Source organism: Tympanuchus pallidicinctus, unplaced genomic scaffold (genome assembly GCF_026119805.1).
Source record: "Tympanuchus pallidicinctus isolate F22 unplaced genomic scaffold, pur_lepc_1.0 scaffold3, whole genome shotgun sequence".
NCBI classification, from domain to species: Eukaryota; Metazoa; Chordata; class Aves; order Galliformes; family Phasianidae; genus Tympanuchus; species Tympanuchus pallidicinctus.
In genome coordinates, this window is record NW_026294747.1 from 17,810,567 (window position 1) to 17,829,422 (window position 18,856).

Sequence of the window (18,856 nt, forward strand, 5' to 3'; positions counted from 1 at the left end):
ACCAGAAACCAGTGATACATTCAGTTGAATTCTGTAGCTGTCTATTTTTGCCACTTCTTAATGTGATGGAAATCTGTCTCAATATCATGAACTGCTATCTTTGCAGCTAGCCCATAGGTGGAACTTAATCTGCTAAAGGAGGGCTAGAACCAGCTCTTCTCTACCCTCTCAGTGCTGCAGAGCTAGACCAGCAAATGAGAGAAAAAACAAGTGACCTTTCTGTTGCATTTTGTGCTTTTGACCAAAATGTAATCCTTTTCTTTTTTTAAAGGTACTATTACTGAATAATGAAAATCTTGCATGTTTTTTTCCCCTCAAAAGGATGCAACAGAAAGCAGCTACTGGCTTACAGAATCAGTCAGTTCCCCCCAGCACTACCTACATCACAATTAGAATAATCAGAGAAACTAAGCAGTGCTACAAAATGGTTACTGTCAGCATTAACACCATCTTCTGAACTGCACACCCAGGGATTTGGGCAGAAGATAAGCAATACACCTACAGTGTGTAAGCCTTAGGCAAAAAACTCTTCTGAACATGAATGGAGCTTTACCTGTGCCCGTGTGCAGCTGAGTGACTGAAACAATTCATATCTTCATGAAGTGAAGATGACATGCCATTGACTTCCAGCATACTCAGGAGGGGGTCGGCGCCCCTGCTTAGCAATAGGCTGACCAACTCATAGTTCCCTAGGAAACAATTAAGAGAAATATCAAATCTCTTTCTTTTTTGAAATGTAACTCAGGATGTTATCAGGCAAAGCGTACCAGCAGCTTTTAAGCTGCCAACTAAGGTTTTCAAAGCATCCTGTAAGCATGTGTTAGGCTTCATGACACCTCTCAGAAGAATGGAGTCGCAGAGCAGCTGAACTACACAAGCATGCACAGCTAGCTACAGGCAGAAAGAAAAGCTGTTCAGTTGGTGGGTGAGGTAACAGAGAAGGCCAGAAGGGAGTTGCTGACCATGGCTTCCATAGAGCTACCCTGCAGACAGGTATATTGGTACAGTTCACATTCACCTGGGCTCTCTTCTACACTTTTCATAAGATACAGCAGTGAGTGGTGGCAAGAGACCTTGCACAGTGTGCATCTTTCACTGTGGCATGGGGGGGAGGAGGCTTTTTTTTTTTTTTATCCTCTCGGTAAAACTTGGAGCAGATAAGGCAGGGATTTGTGTTTGTGAAGGCACAAAAATAAAGCAGAAGGAAATGAAAGGGGAAAAAAGGGCTAGAACTGGCATGCTGAAAAACAACTTTTAGACTAGTGCAGACTTGTTTATAGAATGCTAAAATCTTTACAAGAGCTAGGTAGAAGAAATGCAGAATTTTACTCGTATTTAATAAATTAATAAAACAAATGTCTCGATATAGCAGTTCTTCTTTCCTCAGGCTGAATTTAAACTTGTTAATTTTTGCATCTGGAAGTTATTTAGATCCAAGACATGCCTAGGCTAGACAGTAGCTGTTTTATGTTTCTTCACAGAGCCCCATGCAAAGGAGGAGCTGTTTCAGCTTAAGTATGGAGGCTGCTGGCAGGAGATAATAGTTGGTACTCCTGGCAGAAGTAGGCACTCATTTAGTGCCCATCAGCTGTTGCACATGATTGCTGTCAGTCACTGCCAACTCAGGCTGAGTTCACGTTAATGGTTTAGAAATGAAAAAAAATGCTGACTATCTAGCTCCTGGTGTTGCCCATTAAGTATCTTTGCTGTATCTGCAATACCTGCAGACCACAATGCAGAGCAAATCCTAACATATTTTACAGATCCCTGACCCAGGCATCAATTAGTTGTGCTTGTTTTGTGATAGCAAGAGACAGAGCATGCCACGGTTGTGTGTAACTTACCTGCTGCTGAAGCCAGTTGAAGTGGGGTCTCAGCGTAGTTATCTTCTCCACTGTTAACAGCAGAGCCCTCAACGTGAGCACCAGCATCCAAGAGTAGCTGCAACAGACACATTTGAAAACAAGGAGTTGAGAAAACAGCAGTTCAGCAGTGCTAGGAAGGAAAATGAGAAGATTCATGATGAAGGGAACATCTTAAAGGCTAAAGCAAGATACCTTTTGCAGGTCAAGTTTCTCATGCGTGTCTTTGATCAGCCTAGGGCTAAAGCCTTACACAAATGTCAGAGATTTATTTTCTTTTGCTTTACTGTACTTTCAGCAGTGAACTTATGCTAAAAAACGTTCTCAGCTGATAGACTGGAGAATATCTACTCTTTTTTTAATCTCTTATTATGAACTTGATTTTGCTACTTGTGATTTCCCAGCCCCAAAGAGCTCTGCAGTCAGAGTGTCTCAAGCATAGGAAGTTAATCTTATTTAGTTTCATGATGTGTGCAGGAAGCATGCTACACCTTCAGGGAATTAGCCCTGGAGGCCAAACATAGCCCTTGGTCTCTCCCAAGCCCTGTGGAGCTTGTATAAGAAGGCCCTTAGTGATTTGCCATGCGCAGAAGTGGCTTTCTTTGAACACACCAAGCTACTCAAAAGGCAACTGCATGTCTCCTAGACAAAGGAGAGGTTATGCATCTCTTATGGCCAAGCAGTGCTGGCAGGCAGCAGCAGAGGGGCATCCAGAACAGCACCACTGCAGCAACAGTGAGCGCTGTTCTCCAGCCAGCAGCAGAGGTTCTTCCTCTCAGTGTGTGTCCAGATGGCTGCAATGGGTAATGCTGTCACAATTAAGCAGTTTCAGCCATCCCTGATTAATGGTACTGGCCTGGGCACAGCATATACATTCACATTTTTATTATAAAACTAAAACTGTCCGTAGAGCATGACAACTGGCTCATTGACTGGTTTGCTGGTGAATAGTTGAGATGCCAACAATTCCAGGTAACTATCCTATGGCAGGCCTTACCTGGAACAGTGATTTCATACACAGAATCCAGAGAAAGCTCACATCTACACTTTAAAGGATGGTTGCCAAAGGAAAGATTATATAAAATCTTTAAAAGTTTTAAAGCAAGCAGACACAGTGGGTATACAGTCCAGTAGGAACTTTGGCATAGATCCAGTAGGATCTATCTGGCTACAGTTCCTGGGAGAGTCACACTTATCTCTCATGTAAATTAAGGCTGTCCAGTACCAAAGGCTGTGCTGGCAATTTGCCAGGTGGGATCTAGTCTTCGTAATTATTTACAAATGTACACAGAATATGACTGTATGCAACCTCCATTTACTTACGTCTTTTTTTTTTTTCCCCCTTTGAGCAGAAGGTAAATTAAATTCAGCAGTTACTGTCTTGTTTTGGTATTGGTTTTGAGTTCCCCTTGAAGTTTGAGCAGAATTTCCAGGATTCTGCTCTATTCTGCTGCCTCTGGCATTCATTCCATGAAAGAGGGAGCAGGGCGGGTGAATGCTTAAGCACTTCAGTCCCTCAGTATCTTGGGCAAAGGTTCCTGACTAAAGACTTTCTTCTGCTTACCTGAACAACGGATATATGCCCATGTAACACAGCAAAGGTGAGAGCAGTCCAGTGCCGGCTGTCAGGATGGACTGAAGGGTATCGTGGAGAGGTACTGGGAACCTGGGCAAGGAAACCAGGTAGTTATTAATCACTGCAGCATCTGTCTTCCATAATCTTTAGACTTCTATATAACTGGCTTTCCCTTTGTAAGTGATGGCCCCAGGGAACGGTAACAAATACACTGCCAGGCCTTTTTAATCGGCTTGTTGGTTTCTCCTGGCAGCAGCCGTTGAAGGAAGGAGGCCCCTTCACCTCCACCATGCCTATTAGACTTGCCAGTGAGCACTCCAAGAAGTCCTGAAGGTATTTTCCCCTCTCCCAAACTTATGAAGCAGTGACTTCTGAAAGAAGTGCCTTGCTCTGAGATTGGGGCAGAACCTTCCAGAAACAAAGACTTCAGTTGGTAGGAAAAATTTGATAGTGGTTTAATAACTGCTCTTGTTAATTTACAGACTAAGGACGAATGATGGGGTACTCCATTACTTACTGGTATATCTAAATTTGCTCCAGCATCTATAAGCATTTGGACCATTGCTTCATCTCCAGCAGCACAGGCATACATCAGCGGGGTCATACCCTTTAAGGGAGGAAAAAAAAAAAAGAGTTACCTTTCTATAGCAATAGCAGATCTGTCACAGAGACAGAGTTTGAATCTCAGGTACAGAGTGTGAGTGTGTGTGCATATGTTGAAAACATTTTGGTTTCAGTGTAGGGCTGGCTCAATGTGCACATATGGAAAGGCGCTGTGGTCAAAAGTTAGAGGTCAAGACTGCTACAATTATTGAGCTTCATAGGCTGCAAAAAAGAAATAGCATTTTTTTCTGTCTCATTTCTAGCCAGATGAACTGAAAGCAGTACACAGGAGTCTACTTGGCAAGGTATCCCTATTGCTAAAATGTTACTTGCCACAGTATTTCAGCATTTCAGTCCCATAAGTCTGTCTCTGTTTAACCAACAAACTGTGATGGCTCAGAAGTGAATTGAGAGAAATGAGCCTTAGTTAGACAGTTAACTGCAGAAGTAGCTAAGGACAGAAAGGAAAATGGGCCAGTCAAATCAATTTCTGCTCATATCCTGTAGTATTTTGTCCCCTTTTAATTACTTTGGATGTTTAACTCTTTCATAGGTACTATTTCTGCTGTTCATTGTGTAGTAATACAGGTTCATCTTTAGATAGCTTTATCAAAATAGAAGCAAATCCCAAGTAGGGGAGTTCTGGTTTTGAATCTGCAAAAATCTTTTCAGAACAGACACAATTCCAGTCTTCCTACACATAAGGAAGCTATACCATTTGCAAAGATGTTCAGTGGTGAGGGGCAGAGTAGGGTTAGCTTACTGGGGCTTTGCAAGGGAGACTAATTCTTTAATACAGACAAGTAAACTTCACTGAGAATTCAAAAATGAGCTCATATTTATTGCCACACAGTCAGGGTTCTAAAACTACCAGGTTTCTATAGAAATACATACATACTTATTTCCCCAACTCAGTTTTGCGTTCCCTGCTTGCTGCTCAGTATTCATGGGGAAGAAGAGATTCTGGTTAAAAACATGGGAAGAGTACTCTGCAAACACAGCAGAGCTGCCAGCACTGTCTGGTCCCCTTGTTCACAGGGGGACTGGCCAGAGTAAGACATCAACAGGATTAAAACAAGATCATAAATAAATGACAGCAGTAAGTCCTCAACCTTTCCAAAGTTGCCTACAAAGCAGGGTCCTTACATAGGAAAAAAAACAAAACTTCTCCCAGTTTGCTGGTTGGCTGCAAAGGAGTGCCATGATATTACAGTACTTGTTCACAGGGCAAAATATCGGAGAACAGAGCAGTTGTGCTTTGGAAGAACAAAAGTCCCGAGGGCTACGTGAACAGAAATTACAAAAACTTAAAAAAAAAAATAATCAAGGAAGTAAATGGCAGATTTTCATAATATAAATCTGCCACCAGTGTCACTTTAACAAAGTCAATTTCAAGGGCATCTGTGAAATGATACATGTCTGTGACCACAAAACTTATATGGGATATGTAAATAAGGTGTAGTTAAATGTAGCCTTCTGCAGGAACAGTTCTGCCCATGTTTGTATGCATTTTCATATACCTTTTAAATTGCAGAAAGTACCATGGAAGACTCACTCATTTCACAAATGGGTCTGAAAACCTCTTTACTTGAATGTAAATCCTTCCTACTGATAAGTATCCTACTGTTTCTGAAACATGACAGGTCTTTCTCATTGCTGTGACATCTGTAATGAATGTTTATTTGTGGGAGGTGGATGGTTGTTTAATTTTTTTTTTTAATTAGAAGGTAAATCAGTGCATTGAATGATGCCCCAGAGAGCAGACTGACTTGATAGAATTGACAGCACAAACAGATAGGGACTTATTACTCCGCACAGTCTTTATGCTTAAATGCAGATTAACAGGGATAGGTAAAAATAAAGCATGAGAGCTTTTAGCAAAGCTAATACTGACTGATACCAGTGCCACTGGGATTCTCTGTGCTGTTTCATCTACCACAATGCACTGAGAACAGACAGTCCACTTCAAACAGGCAACCTGAGAGCCATGACACAGCAACACCTTTTGGTCGCTCATCACTCACCCAGATGGGATTTTGGCTGTTAAACCAGAGAAAATTGGCACTGGCAAAATTAACTTTGTTTTGACATTGTCTTAACTTTAAGGTAACATCAGACTTTGCATTTGCTGCCAGCATGTTATCCTGTCTTCAGTCAGTGCCTGAGACAGACCAGCCAAGGAGCAGACCTGCATTCCAGCTCATAAAGAAACAATTCGCTCAAGGCTCTGACTGACTTGTGAGGGTTGCATGAGTGAGGGATTTCTATTTTTTTTTATTAAAACATCAGCTAGAATAAGAGAAGTTTTGGAGAGGCAACTAATGCTTAAGACCTACAAAGAAAGGAACACACAACTCGATGCTAAAATTTTGTGTGTGTATAAGCATACATAAGGCATACCTGATCGTCCATGGTGTTAACTCCATCAGCTCCCAGTGCATCTATTGCTTGATTGATCAGATCTGTCCTTCCGCAGTTCAGCATTCGGAAACCCAGATCCTGCTGGAATTTTTCAGTAGCAGCCTTAGCATCCAGTCTCCGGAAGGAACTAAAACAGCATTCAGGTCTGTGGAGGACAAAACAAATTATGGATTTTTTCTTTTTCTTTCTTTTTTTTTTTTTTATGCCTGATTTATGTAGGAGATGATGTTTATGAAATGTCATGGCTTTACCTACTGCATACCTTCTCCAGCACGCAATCATTTCTGAAGAAATCTGGCTAAACTTCAATCATACTGGAGATAGAAGTTTTAGTTGGTAGGGACAAACAATAAATTCGTATGTGTATTACAGGAAAAAATGGTGCCAGGTAGAAGAATGTCATTGGTGCTTTCTGTGTGAAGGGTAGAAAGAAATCCTTACTCCCTGTCACTCAGCCTCACACTTCAAGGGCACCTCTGGACCAGGCTACTGCAGCAGTGAGGTTACTGTGGCAGGAGAAGGCTCACAGGGTACAAACCTGCAGCAACTGAGTTATCATTTATTCTGCTGCTTACTGGAAAAAAACAAAAAACAAAAACATGCTTTAAGTAGTTAGCTCTGCATTTTTCGTGAGATGCTATCACATAATATGATGTGGCTGTCATAGGAGAATGCATCCTACATAGACAAAAACATGTTCCAAAGAGGAAAGAAGAAAAGAAGAAAAAAAAAAATCAAATTTCAAAAAAAGCCCCGAAAAACCAAAAAAATTCAAATCTCAACTCTTCTCCAGCGCCTCAAAGGAAATGAGGTAACGTTCCTGTGAGGCTCTATTAAGTCCTTATCCTCCAGATGACTATCAGATAGCCTTTATCTCATTTGGAAGTAGTCCAGAAATTACTGTAAATCCCCCTGGTTGTGCTGAGAGCTCTGAGTTCCAGAGCTGGAGGCCTATCTCCTTCACTGACCAAACATTCCCAAATTGGAGGTGAGCACTGATATGCTCAGCCCTTTGATGCTATTTCAGGCTGAGTGCCTTCTCTACTAGCTGTCTGGTTTCAGCACAAGCTCTTGTGCAAACTGTCGGTGAGCGAGATAGTAGTTTGCCGAGTTCCTTTGAAAAGCAAGGTTCTTTCAAGGAGGCTAACCTGGAAACTCTGTAAGTAGGCGGCCAGATAAGTAAAACACTCATCACTTAGACTCAGGATGAATCGTACTCAAGTATTAATTCAGCTGGACATTTTGGATGTTTCTGAACTGCATCAGCGTTGAAGACAAATGGGGCTCAGCTGCAATGAAAAATATGCTGAGTTCACAAAACTCACTCCTCAGCCTGGTGAGCAGTCCCATTGCTTGTGGGAAAGCAGCATCACTGCAGCTGCATCAGGATGAAATATGAGGAGCAGTCAGCAGGGAAGCAGAGTGACAGCATTGGAGTCACCCGCTCTTTGGAGATACATCCATAAATAAAATGCAGCTCCCAGGCAATGAGTGCAGATATCTGATCAGAAGAGATCTTCCAAGCATCCAGATCCTGGGTTAGGACATGTGCAGTACAGAGCACAGGATGACAGTAAGGTAAGGCTTACTGTTAGACATATGTGAATCCTAAACAGAGCCTAAGCAATAAATCATCTTGCTCTAGTGAGGAAATTGGCACAGTGTCACAATGCAATAGCATTATTATATAGTAATGGTATCATATTCTATATATATTCACTATTATTATCCTATGCAAACCAGTGAAATAGGGCATTATAAACTTGAAAGCTGTTGAACCTCAGAGAATAAATGACATTTACTGAAGTACAGGTATCTACCTTTGCACTCTGATTCCATTTTGCTAACAGGCACGATGCACCCTGCGCTGCTGGAGCAAGGGGAGGGTGATGGGGGCACCATACACTGCTGAGCCCTGCAGTGCAAAGAGCAAAGCAGAGCATTGTGCAGAGCTGTCCGAGGGACAGAGCAAAGAGGTGGGCTGCAGTTCTTGGCGTAGAGCTGCCGGGAGCACATCTGGAGGCAACAATCTGAAGTTACTATTTATGGGCTTTGCTCCTGGGGGACCTGCAAGCTCAGCCCATGCAAAACTTCCCAACAGAAAAATAGTATACACACGCCAGTCTAGTAATTGCTTGACAGCATGCGCTTCTGTGATAGAGGCAAAGCAGCTTTTTCTTTCAGAGTGTGATAAAAGCTACAGCATCCTCCATGAGCCAGGGAAAGAGCTCGCACACACACAACTGCTGTGCAGCAGCTGTACCCACAGCAGGTTTTCCATGCGTGAGTTGTTACCCTGTCAGAGAGAGTCAAACTCTCGCACGCTTCCTAGGATAAAGCTTGCACCCGTGCAATGCCCAGATGGCAGCTCCTGTGTACGCTTGGCTTCCCCCCCACCTGGGGATGGACAGACCTGGGAGCACAGAAACTGTCTCTGAGTGTTTGACCTCACATCAGAAGCAAAAACAAGCACCCAAATTGCTGCCTTATTAAGATGTATGATCTATAACGTAAGGGACTGCCTGTGTTTTGTAAAAAAAACTAGTGCAGAGATAAAGGGGGATGCCTTTGAGGTGCAAAGTTTGGATTCAATTTTGAAAGAGAAAGCCTTCAAAAGGAGAGATTGAAAGGAAACTTAGGAAACTGACTGAAAGCACTCATTATATCTTCCATTGGCACTGCTCAACAAAGAATTTCAAAGCTTTTGACATGCACTAGAGATATGGGCAAAATTTGCTTAGCCCATAGGAATTATCCTATGCTAGCACCTACCTGAGATACACACATACCTACTTGGATACACACAAGCCTGAGAAAAGTGTGCTTCAGCAGAGCACATATACACTGGCAGAGCATGGGGAGAAGTGCTATGTGAGCAGATGCAGCACATGTAAAGCTTAAAAGGGTGCCACCTCTGAGCTTCCATAGCTATGTCCCCTTAAGGTGCAGCTATGTAGAACAGACTTAGCCTGTATAATCATAATCATATCAGGCAGAGTTAGGAAATAGCAGACATGCCACCAATAAGGTCGGTGCAATTCAATGACTGAACTCTGCTCCAGCATGCTTGCCAACTAATTTAGCTTTGCATTAGGTTTGATGGATAGCAAGGAGTATCCGTTGTTGCACAAAAAGGGAGACAGGGATATAGGAAAAAAGCAAGAGCCTTCCTGGCTGCCAGAAGGAAAAAGTAAAGAGCAACAAAAATAGATCAAAGAATCATCATTAAAAGTTTCCTGTTGCTTCTCTCATTCACAAATAAAAGATTTCTAAGAGTAATAATTATCAGAAAGGATACATACAACACTTGATCACTTGCAGAGCATGACAGAGGTGGTATTCATTGTTATTTATGTGTCCAGCCCACTCATTTAACCCATAATCAATATGGGGGATAAAATTCATTCAAGAAAACTTGCAGTACTGTTCAGGATATAACTCTGGTATCAAAAGTAGTGCTAATGACAGCAACTTTGAAAGACAGCAAACACTGAGTAAAATACCTATGATGTGCTAATGAACTGAGCTAATTATAAATCCCTGTTCAATATATGTGTGAGAGGAGGATATTAATAGGTACTTATACTTTTTGTCAGGGCATCTGAGAAAGCAAAAGATTATCTTGTAATTAAGACTGAAGCACAAATGACTGAATATTTATATTACAATCTTCCTGTCTCATTCTTCCTGTACAACTTCTGGCAAGAAAAAATCCTTCCATCCCAACTGTGGTGTCTGGCCAAAGGTTCTTTGTCTCCTCCTAAAACCTTGAGCACACATTGCCAATATAGTATATTGAGTCCCATTCCCATGAAACAAGGAAAGCAAAGGACTGAGTCCACCTACTTGAGCTGCCTGGGCTCGCAGTCCAACCCAGGTAAGAGCAGCCTGGCTGTCTGCCTGATGTCATCACTGTCCACTGTTAAGCTGCGCCGGTGCTCGGCATAGGTGATAGCAACTCGCATCCACTCCATCAGCGGCGGCAGAAGCATGAAGGGCCTGGGCAAACAAGGAAAAAACATGCCATGGTTAATGTGGGTCTGCTGTCTTCTACTAGGACTCGGCACATTTCATCGCTTCCCCTGCCTGCTTGTGACAGGCAGACAAATAAAGCCCATCCTGCAAAGGTAGATCTGTTCTCCTGCTCGGCAAGATGGCAGGTCAGCAGGTGAGAGACCATTTGTGCACAACTGACCATTTGAGACCGCTGCAGAACTGCTGCAGCTTTGCTATTCTGTCATTTTCCCCAGCAAAACTTGCCATACTTTGGACTTGGGGATGAATGAGTATAATCAAAGAGATAACCAACACAGAGACAACTCTGAGGAAGAAAACACATATAACAAACAACAAACTATAAGCAACTTGCAGAAAAAACAATTTACTTGATCCTAATTTGTACAGCACCCACACAGAGAGGTTTTAGTCTGTACGAGGAATTGCAAGCCAATAAAGCAACATAAATATGGCAGTAACAACAGAGCCAAAAGCCATTTTAGGCTAGCTTATGAACAGCCTCTCCCTTACTGCAATGAATGAACACAACACTGAAATTATACAATAATATATGGGTATCATAACACTCATACACAACATATCTCTCCTCCCAGTACACAGCCAGAGTGATCTGTTCTTTGCTTGATTTTCCCCCAGGGATACCTGCCACCGTGACGCGAGGCTCAGAAGTGCCAGCTGTAATTGGAAACACCTCTCCCATTTCTAGTAACGAATTTACTCATGCTGAAAAAAAACCAAAAAACCAAAAAAAAAACCCCAAACCCTTTGCATTTAAGCATTCAAAAGAAAATAACCGAGGGAATAAGGTATCAGTTTCTTTATAAAGTTAAAGGAAGAAAGATGCGTACCAGAAAATATGAAGTGATATTAATGAAAGCGGCTGAACCCACGAAAGGCATTTTCAAAGCAGCACACGTATATGTGTGCACACATCTGCCATCACAGTAAGAGCGAGCAGCGCCGATCCCATTAGAAATCATTTTATCAATAATGAGATTTGTAAGCAGAACTGCCTTTGGATGGCTTTGAACATCCTTCAGGCTGGAATAATTCTATCCCATCAAATATGTGCTAGCTCTTTCAATTTCACCAGTTACAAAGCACACTCTAATAAGTTGCCATTTTCTGATTGCAAACAAGCCTGCTTATTTTCCCTCTGCTCCTTTCCTTCTCCTGAGTGGCAAAGAAATATCTACAAAATCACAGGTCTGTCTAAATATCTGATCAATCCTGGACTGCCAGTGCAAGAGTGTTCTTAACGTGACTTGCTGCTTTAACCAGTATGCTTCTACATCAATCAACTACAACATTAGGGCTCCTACATCCTTCACTTTGAAAACCACGCAGTAGCTCACCAGCTGAGACACCTTCTTGAAGCTCAGCTTTAATTCCCCAGCCCATTTAAGCTTACTAACTCACTCCAGATCCGTGGGATGATCGCTGCAGCCAATCTGCAGCACAGCCAGCTCAGAGTTGACTGACTGCCCTGAGGCAAGAGCAGCAATCCAGACAACTCGTGTTTGGGAGATGTATTCAGCAGTTGGCTCCAGAGAACTTCTTTCTGGCCTACAACAGAGCCAGCATTTACACCTTTCAGCTTCAGGCATCGAAGGGAGGAGCCTAAACTCAGTATCCAGACTTGTTATGTGTTTAGCACAGCCCCTGGCCTCCTCCCAAAATGGTGAACACAGAAAGATGTGCTTAAAAGCACTAGAATGAAGAACTCAAGAGTGATTAATTAAACACCCATCTTACAAGTAACCGTATCTGGAACCTTTTGTGGCCAAGCACAATTTTGGTATTTAGGCCACATTGCAGCATCCCTGAAGCTTTCACATTGGGATCATCACTGGACAGAGAACTGTGCCAGTCCAGCAGAGATCAGATCGTCTTCCCAGGTAGTGAGCCAGACCTGGGTTACTGTCATGCTGCTGCAATAGCTGGGCTCAGCCAGCAGAAAATACCATTGAGTCTGCACCAGAAATAACAGACTAGGAATAAATTTCCATTCTCTAAAAACTGGCATGTGCCAGGATTCTAAATGGATTGCATGCACAAGCAGATCTTGAACAAGAAAAGCTTGGCTGGGGAGGAAAGGGAAGGAAGAGGTGTTTGCTTGTTTGTTTTAAATCACAATAGATTTTTCCAAAGGCTTTAAAACTCATCTCAGTACACTACTTAGTTACCCTGTGTCAAAGGAGAGCAGTCTTCAGATAGCATTAAGTGTCAGGAAGGATGACTTTCTCTTGCTGCTGTCCTAAACTGTCCCACTCCCACCACTCACATTACTGTGCAAGCAAATAAATCATTATTCTATCAGCAGTGACTATGATGACCTCAATCTCTATTTTGCTGTAAAGGCTCTATTTCCTCAGAAAATTTCAAGCTTGAGGATGGAATTTCTGTTCTTCGTCTTGTTCCCCTCTTCTACCCAACTCTTTCCTTTCTTCACAGTATGCTTGTAGGCATGCTAGCAGCAGCACTTCACTCATTTTCTCCCTGACAACACATTACATAAGACACACTACTGCATGATCTAAGCAGAGAGAGATGCAGTTCAGCTGAAGTAAATGCCAACGCTGGGTTGCACTGCACTAATAAATGCACTTATTCTTTTTTCTAGAAAATAAATGCAATTGTCATTCCTATGGCTCTTAACCTGAGATTCTGTCTGCCTCTAGGGAAACACCGATCATTTCACAGTCTGAAAAACACCAGAGGAGGATGGAGGAGTGAAACCTCCACAGAAAATTAACTGGGAAGATGCCGCAAGCTGAAAAACGAATTTCTATCTGTGCATTTCTGTCTGTGCCATGTTCTGGGCAGTGCATTTTCCTCATGATTTTCTGACATTTAGAAGCATTTGGCAGCTCATTAAATTCTGCACATGAAGCAATCCAGCCCTGGGAAACTGTCGTATTCCCAGCAGTAGTTCACTGGGGGCACACATACTGTGTTTTCTGTGAAGAATGCCACCACTGCTTTGTTCAGTTTATTGTCATCTTGCCTTACAAGAGAGCAATTTTACATGTAAGCTGGGATAGTATACAGCAAAAAAAGTAAAATGAACACTCCTCGCTCACTACATGCCTTGTAAAGAAACACAATAATGTATGAGAACACCACGAGCTATCAATATTTTATCCATCAGTTGTTCAACATTTTCTCCATTTTGAACTGGACAGCCCCACCATTGCCAAGGGATCAGGTTGGAGAAGTGCTCTCAGAAAGAATGGAATCTATTGTTGTTTTCCCCTCATTTGAACAAAAATGCATTATTCTATGTAGACATAATCAAGAAGGATGGTGGCAGCCACACTTGGCAGAGAACTTACAGCAAGTTCATTTGCTGAAAGGGATTGTAGCTTTTCCCTGGATATGTGCTGCACTTAACTGATTACAATTGCCTAGGACACGACTGGCATGTGGGGATCATGTGTGGCAGTCTCTGAGGCGACGCTGAGATCACAGACTTTCAGTGTCAGGTCATTCATCACAAAGAAACTACTCTCCAAAGTAAGCTCTTCTCAGGATTTTTAAGAACCCTAAGGCCAAGGCATTTTTGGCAGAGGGAAGTTAATTGTATGCAGAGGAGGCAAGACCTCCACAGCAGTCAGAAGATGATGGCATTGGTTTGCCATTCACCACTGAATGCTAAGAAAATGCTCACGGAGCTTCAGCTTCAGAAGTGACAAGTAAATGGTGATTTGTGTAGGAAGACAGCTAGAAGATGCACTGTTTCAACTTTACAGCAAGACAGAAAAAAAGTATGGCAACAGAGTCAAAAAGAAAATAGAGCAATGAGTTAGAGAAGGAAAAGACTCTGAGGCAAGACAGAGTATCCAAAACCAAATCATTTAACGTCAAAGTAGAAAACAGAGGCATACTTAAAGCTTGGATTCTCAAACACTAAACCATTCTGGAAGTTGCAGCAAAGAAAGTTCACTGGGTATGTAATTATATGTGAATAAAGTAACAAGACAAACACAAAATCTTTACTCCAAAACACAACCAGCTTAAGCCTGGAGCCATTCCTTTCAGATTCAAGATATTTTAGTGAATTTGCAAAAACCTGCTACATTTACAAAGGAAAGATAGGAACTGCCATTCTGGTTCTGATCCAGAGATCATCTCAACTAATGCCACGTCTTTCAAAGCAAACAGTCCCAGCTCTTCACAGAAATGGAAAAAAGAAATCTAATCACAGCCAACTGGCCTAAAGGGAAAGTTTTCTTCTGAATTCCCTTGAAACAATGATTGGCTCATGTCTTAGAAGATAAAGAGTTCTCAGATTTTAGTGGATCATTATCAATCTGCTAAGGTCTTGGCTTGGTTCTGCCACAACACTAGCCTCCAGAGGAGTTTAGTGAGTTTTCCTTCAGTGGGACACTAACAGGATGAAAAACATCTGGATAAAATTACGTTTATTCGGATCCTTTCTGCACTGAGTCTGCCTTCATAATTTCCTCTGCTGATAGAGCATAAAACGGTACAAGAGTAGTTTTAATCTAGAAATGGCAGCTCTGATCTTTACTAGCAACAACAGAAATCATTTTTTTCTGTTCTTGTCTGCAAACTTCACAGAGAAATGAGACAAGTTTTATTCTACGTTAGCTACAAATCAAAATAAAAACTCACTAAAAAAAGCTTGCTAAAAAAAAGCATGAAGAAATCACTGGGGATTCACTAAGAATCTTTAAAAAATACTTCAGTCTATGATTTCTTTATTGTTTTAGCAACAGGGAAAAACAATTTTCAGACTGAAAGCAAATACTTCTGTTGTTCTAGAACGTGCCGTGTATACTCTAGAAGCACATTTGGAACATCTGTGTGATGTGGCAGAATGAACTATAGGCAGATGTAAAATAATTAAAACCAACAAACTGTTTGTAGGCGATGATAAGAGTCAGATAAATACACACGATAGCTTTAAGTATAGCAACATGGCCACAGTGATGTGGTCAAGGATGTGACTTGCTTCCAACTGCCTCAAGAACACAGAGCCATTTGATCCTTGTCACTCTGAGTAACCACCTCAACAGAGGAGACATCAGGCAATGGAATACCATTGGATTTGCTCTTCTGCTTCTCCCCACTCTCTGACATCCTAAAGTTCTCCCTATGCTAAAAGGCATTACTGCAAACAACCAGACAAGTAAACTGAGGGGCAAATTAAAATCTGGACCTAAGTGCAGTTTTAAGCTCTAATCAATAGACAGCTGTAAGCTTAACTCACTTACATGAAGATTAGATGCAACTCTGAAGACAGATTCACTGAATCTCATGCTACGCACTGAAAACAGCACTTATCAATGACGCGTGTGTGAGCTCCTAACGCCAGACATGCAGAGGTCAATTCTGTATGTCTCTGAGGGCCCTGGGTTTCAAATGCAGCTTCTCAGTAGCTGTGAGCTTCCCTAGCTCTTCATATCACACAATAGAAGCTCTGGTCAGGTCTGGACTTTATAATGAACTGCTCATTTGCATCACATCTGTTGAGCCTTTCCTGTATAAAAAAGGTGACCGTGCTGGCTTCCAAGTCCCCCCATTTTGCCACTGTAGCTGCTCTGAAGGAAGCTTACTCCCCCCTGCTGCCTCTCAGGCCAGCTGTGGCCAGCAGCAAGGACGTCTCACTTTTGCATGCCTCTCACACATTACTCTGTTGTTTGTGGCGTTACAGTTCAAGTTTCTGAAGCCCATAGAGCTTGTCCTCAGTTACACAACTGGTCACAATCTGCCCCAACTTTTCAGTTGTCACTAAAAATTTCCACAATTTATGTGGAAAATCTTAAAAATTCCCTTTGTGGCATTGTTGCAAGCCTCGTACTTGTGTTTTTAAGTCATCAGCACTAACAAAAAATGAGAAAGGAGAAAGTTAATTATTGTGGATTTTCTGGGTAATTCAGTCAAAAGGGCCCCTGAGAGTTTGCAGAATGACCAGAAGAGGCAGGCATGGTTTGTTCCAACCTGAACCAGTTTGACATTTAGGGCTCCATAACTAGGAGCCACACCAAACGAACTGACTGAAGAGACGTTGCCATGTGCTACAAGCACAATTCCTGCTGCAAAAGAAAACACTGATCCAGTCTGGAGTAAAACATGAGTGCAAACTACAAGCATTAACTGAAAAAGCCTGTAACAACATGCTATGTGATAGGCAGAAATAAACACAGGCAGAAAGCCAGAAAAGGTTGTCTATTATTCCTGGATTAACCTTGATCTTGTGGCCAGAAAAACCAAGAGGTATTCTTATGCTTCATTCCAGGTGCTAGGCTAGCAAAATGAAAGCAAACCACAGCGCGCTACCTGCAAGAAGATTTATCTAGGGTCAGTGTGATTCTTCACTATCCACTGCTGCAACTCCTCCTCCATCACTTTTTTTGCCCATTATAGCTAACTCCTGCAAACACTAGTTGGATTGAGATAACAGGCCTGTTAGTTATGACTTCCATCATGCCAACGTGCATATGTTAAAAACATATGCTGATTCTCAAGCCAAAACCAATCTGCCAGATTCAATCACAGAACTAATTTTCAGGGCCCAGTTGTAAAATCTTGAATGCAGAGCATTGCCACGCTTATGAAAATTGCCTGAAGCTCCTGAGTTGTAATTGTGAGAACAAAGAACCAGTCAGAGAAATATTTTTGTGTGGTTCTGGAAAGCTCAGAACTGTTTGATTATAACTGCAAAAGTTTGCTCTGCTGAACAAAGACCATCCTGAGCAAAGCACGTTTTTAACAATAAATAAGGAAACATTTCCATTTATTTTACAGCACAAGCCAAAATCTAATTAATGTTTTGTAAGACAATTTTTCAAACATTAAACAATGGTAGATAGAAGCTAAACATTTGAAGACTAAAAAATGTTTCTTTCATATTTCAGAACAGCAAAAAGCTAGATGAAATTTCTATTTTCATTACTTGACTGATATCATACTTCTGAGCCATGTCACACTACTGTGAGCATGGCCTCCTTGTAGATTAATCTCATCTGATGCCGATATCAAGGTATTCCTAATGAAAATCTAAATAATATTTTGGCTTTTTACACTCATGCAAGTTTAGCATAAAGGCATGAAAAACACCTACGTGCAGATGAAGAGAACTGATTTTGGAGCTCTCTTAGATACAAACTAAAATCAGGCATTCACTCCAGCCTGTGGTGTAATTACTTAACTTGGGTTCTGGCTCCTGTACTATAATCATGGAAGATCTCACTAAATAACCAAAATTTTAGAATCCATTTTCTTGAATAAAAGGCAATCAAGCCCACAGGGTGTAGCATTTGTGAATGAATAGGCAGTACTCATCTCTCTAAGCCAGTGCCAGGTAAGACATAACATATATCATTAATGAAAGATTATGAAGAGGAGTTACATCACTGCTAGTTAAAACAGATGCAATTGCAGCATTTTTTAAATTATTTTGCAATAGAACACAAATTGAGCCTTACTAGCAAGCTGTTCAATGAACATATTCATTTCATGCCTTCAAAGATCTTCCATTTTGTTCCTCAAGCTGCTGCTGTACAGAAATAGAGTATATACACTCTTAGTGAATGTCGATTTTAATTCTAGGTTTCAATGCTTCAAAATATACCTGCCTGCTGCAATCAAGAACAACTTAGACAGGATACACGTAAAGTTAAAACAAAAATCTTTTGCCAACTTGGGTATCAGTAGCCTCCTGTCATCTCTACTGAATTGTAAAAAGTGTTCCTTCCTCTTAGGAAGAGGTCCATAAATCTAATGTCCCGTTAGAATGAAATTATGTGCTGCACACAGTAGCCACAGTTGACAAAATATCAGGAACTCTGACAAGGCTAATCTCTACTCTCAAACACTATCAATCCATAAAGATAACTCACTCAACTGCTTTTCCAGATTCTCCAAGACGGTTGTCCATACATGCACTGCAGAATCTAGCAGGTAACCTGCACCAGTTCTCAGAGCACATGCATTTCTACATCACAAACTGCGGGAATCTTCACAAATGACAACCTTGCAAACCAGAAGAGTGTAAAGGCACTTACCTTCAAAGTCCTGATATGATCATACGTGTAGTTGCTAGGACTGCTAGCACAAATAAGCAGCCAGAAGCATGCACTGTGGCTCAAGCAATAATGTCTAAAACGCAACATCTTGCTACCAAAGTTTTGCATCTTGTATACTCTGAACTACAGAGTTGCATATTTTATGCTGAGTTTGCAAATGACTGAGTGCAGTGGTGCAGTACAGGATAGGAAGCAGATTAAAAAACAACTGTCATCCAACATTGGATTTATGTCAAGACTATTCTTTTTTTATCCCATCTCTCTCTAAAAAGGGACACTTTGATAATCTTACATCAAGAGATTAGATTTATGTTCTAATGCAG

General features: G+C 41.5%; 1 protein-coding gene across 1 annotated transcript in view; it reads right to left on the reverse strand.

Annotated features, from left to right (window-relative positions):
- ABTB2 (ankyrin repeat and BTB domain containing 2) overlaps positions 1-18,856 on the reverse strand; it is a 131,722-nt gene that overhangs the window by 11,722 nt on the left and 101,144 nt on the right. The window contains exons 4-9 of the mRNA XM_052693128.1: positions 10,309-10,461; positions 6,442-6,607; positions 3,956-4,045; positions 3,427-3,528; positions 1,845-1,941; positions 554-689 (exon numbers count right to left, since the gene is read on the reverse strand). Coding sequence (XP_052549088.1) covers positions 554-689; positions 1,845-1,941; positions 3,427-3,528; positions 3,956-4,045; positions 6,442-6,607; positions 10,309-10,461 — 744 coding nt within the window. The remainder of the gene's footprint in view (positions 1-553; positions 690-1,844; positions 1,942-3,426; positions 3,529-3,955; positions 4,046-6,441; positions 6,608-10,308; positions 10,462-18,856) is intronic.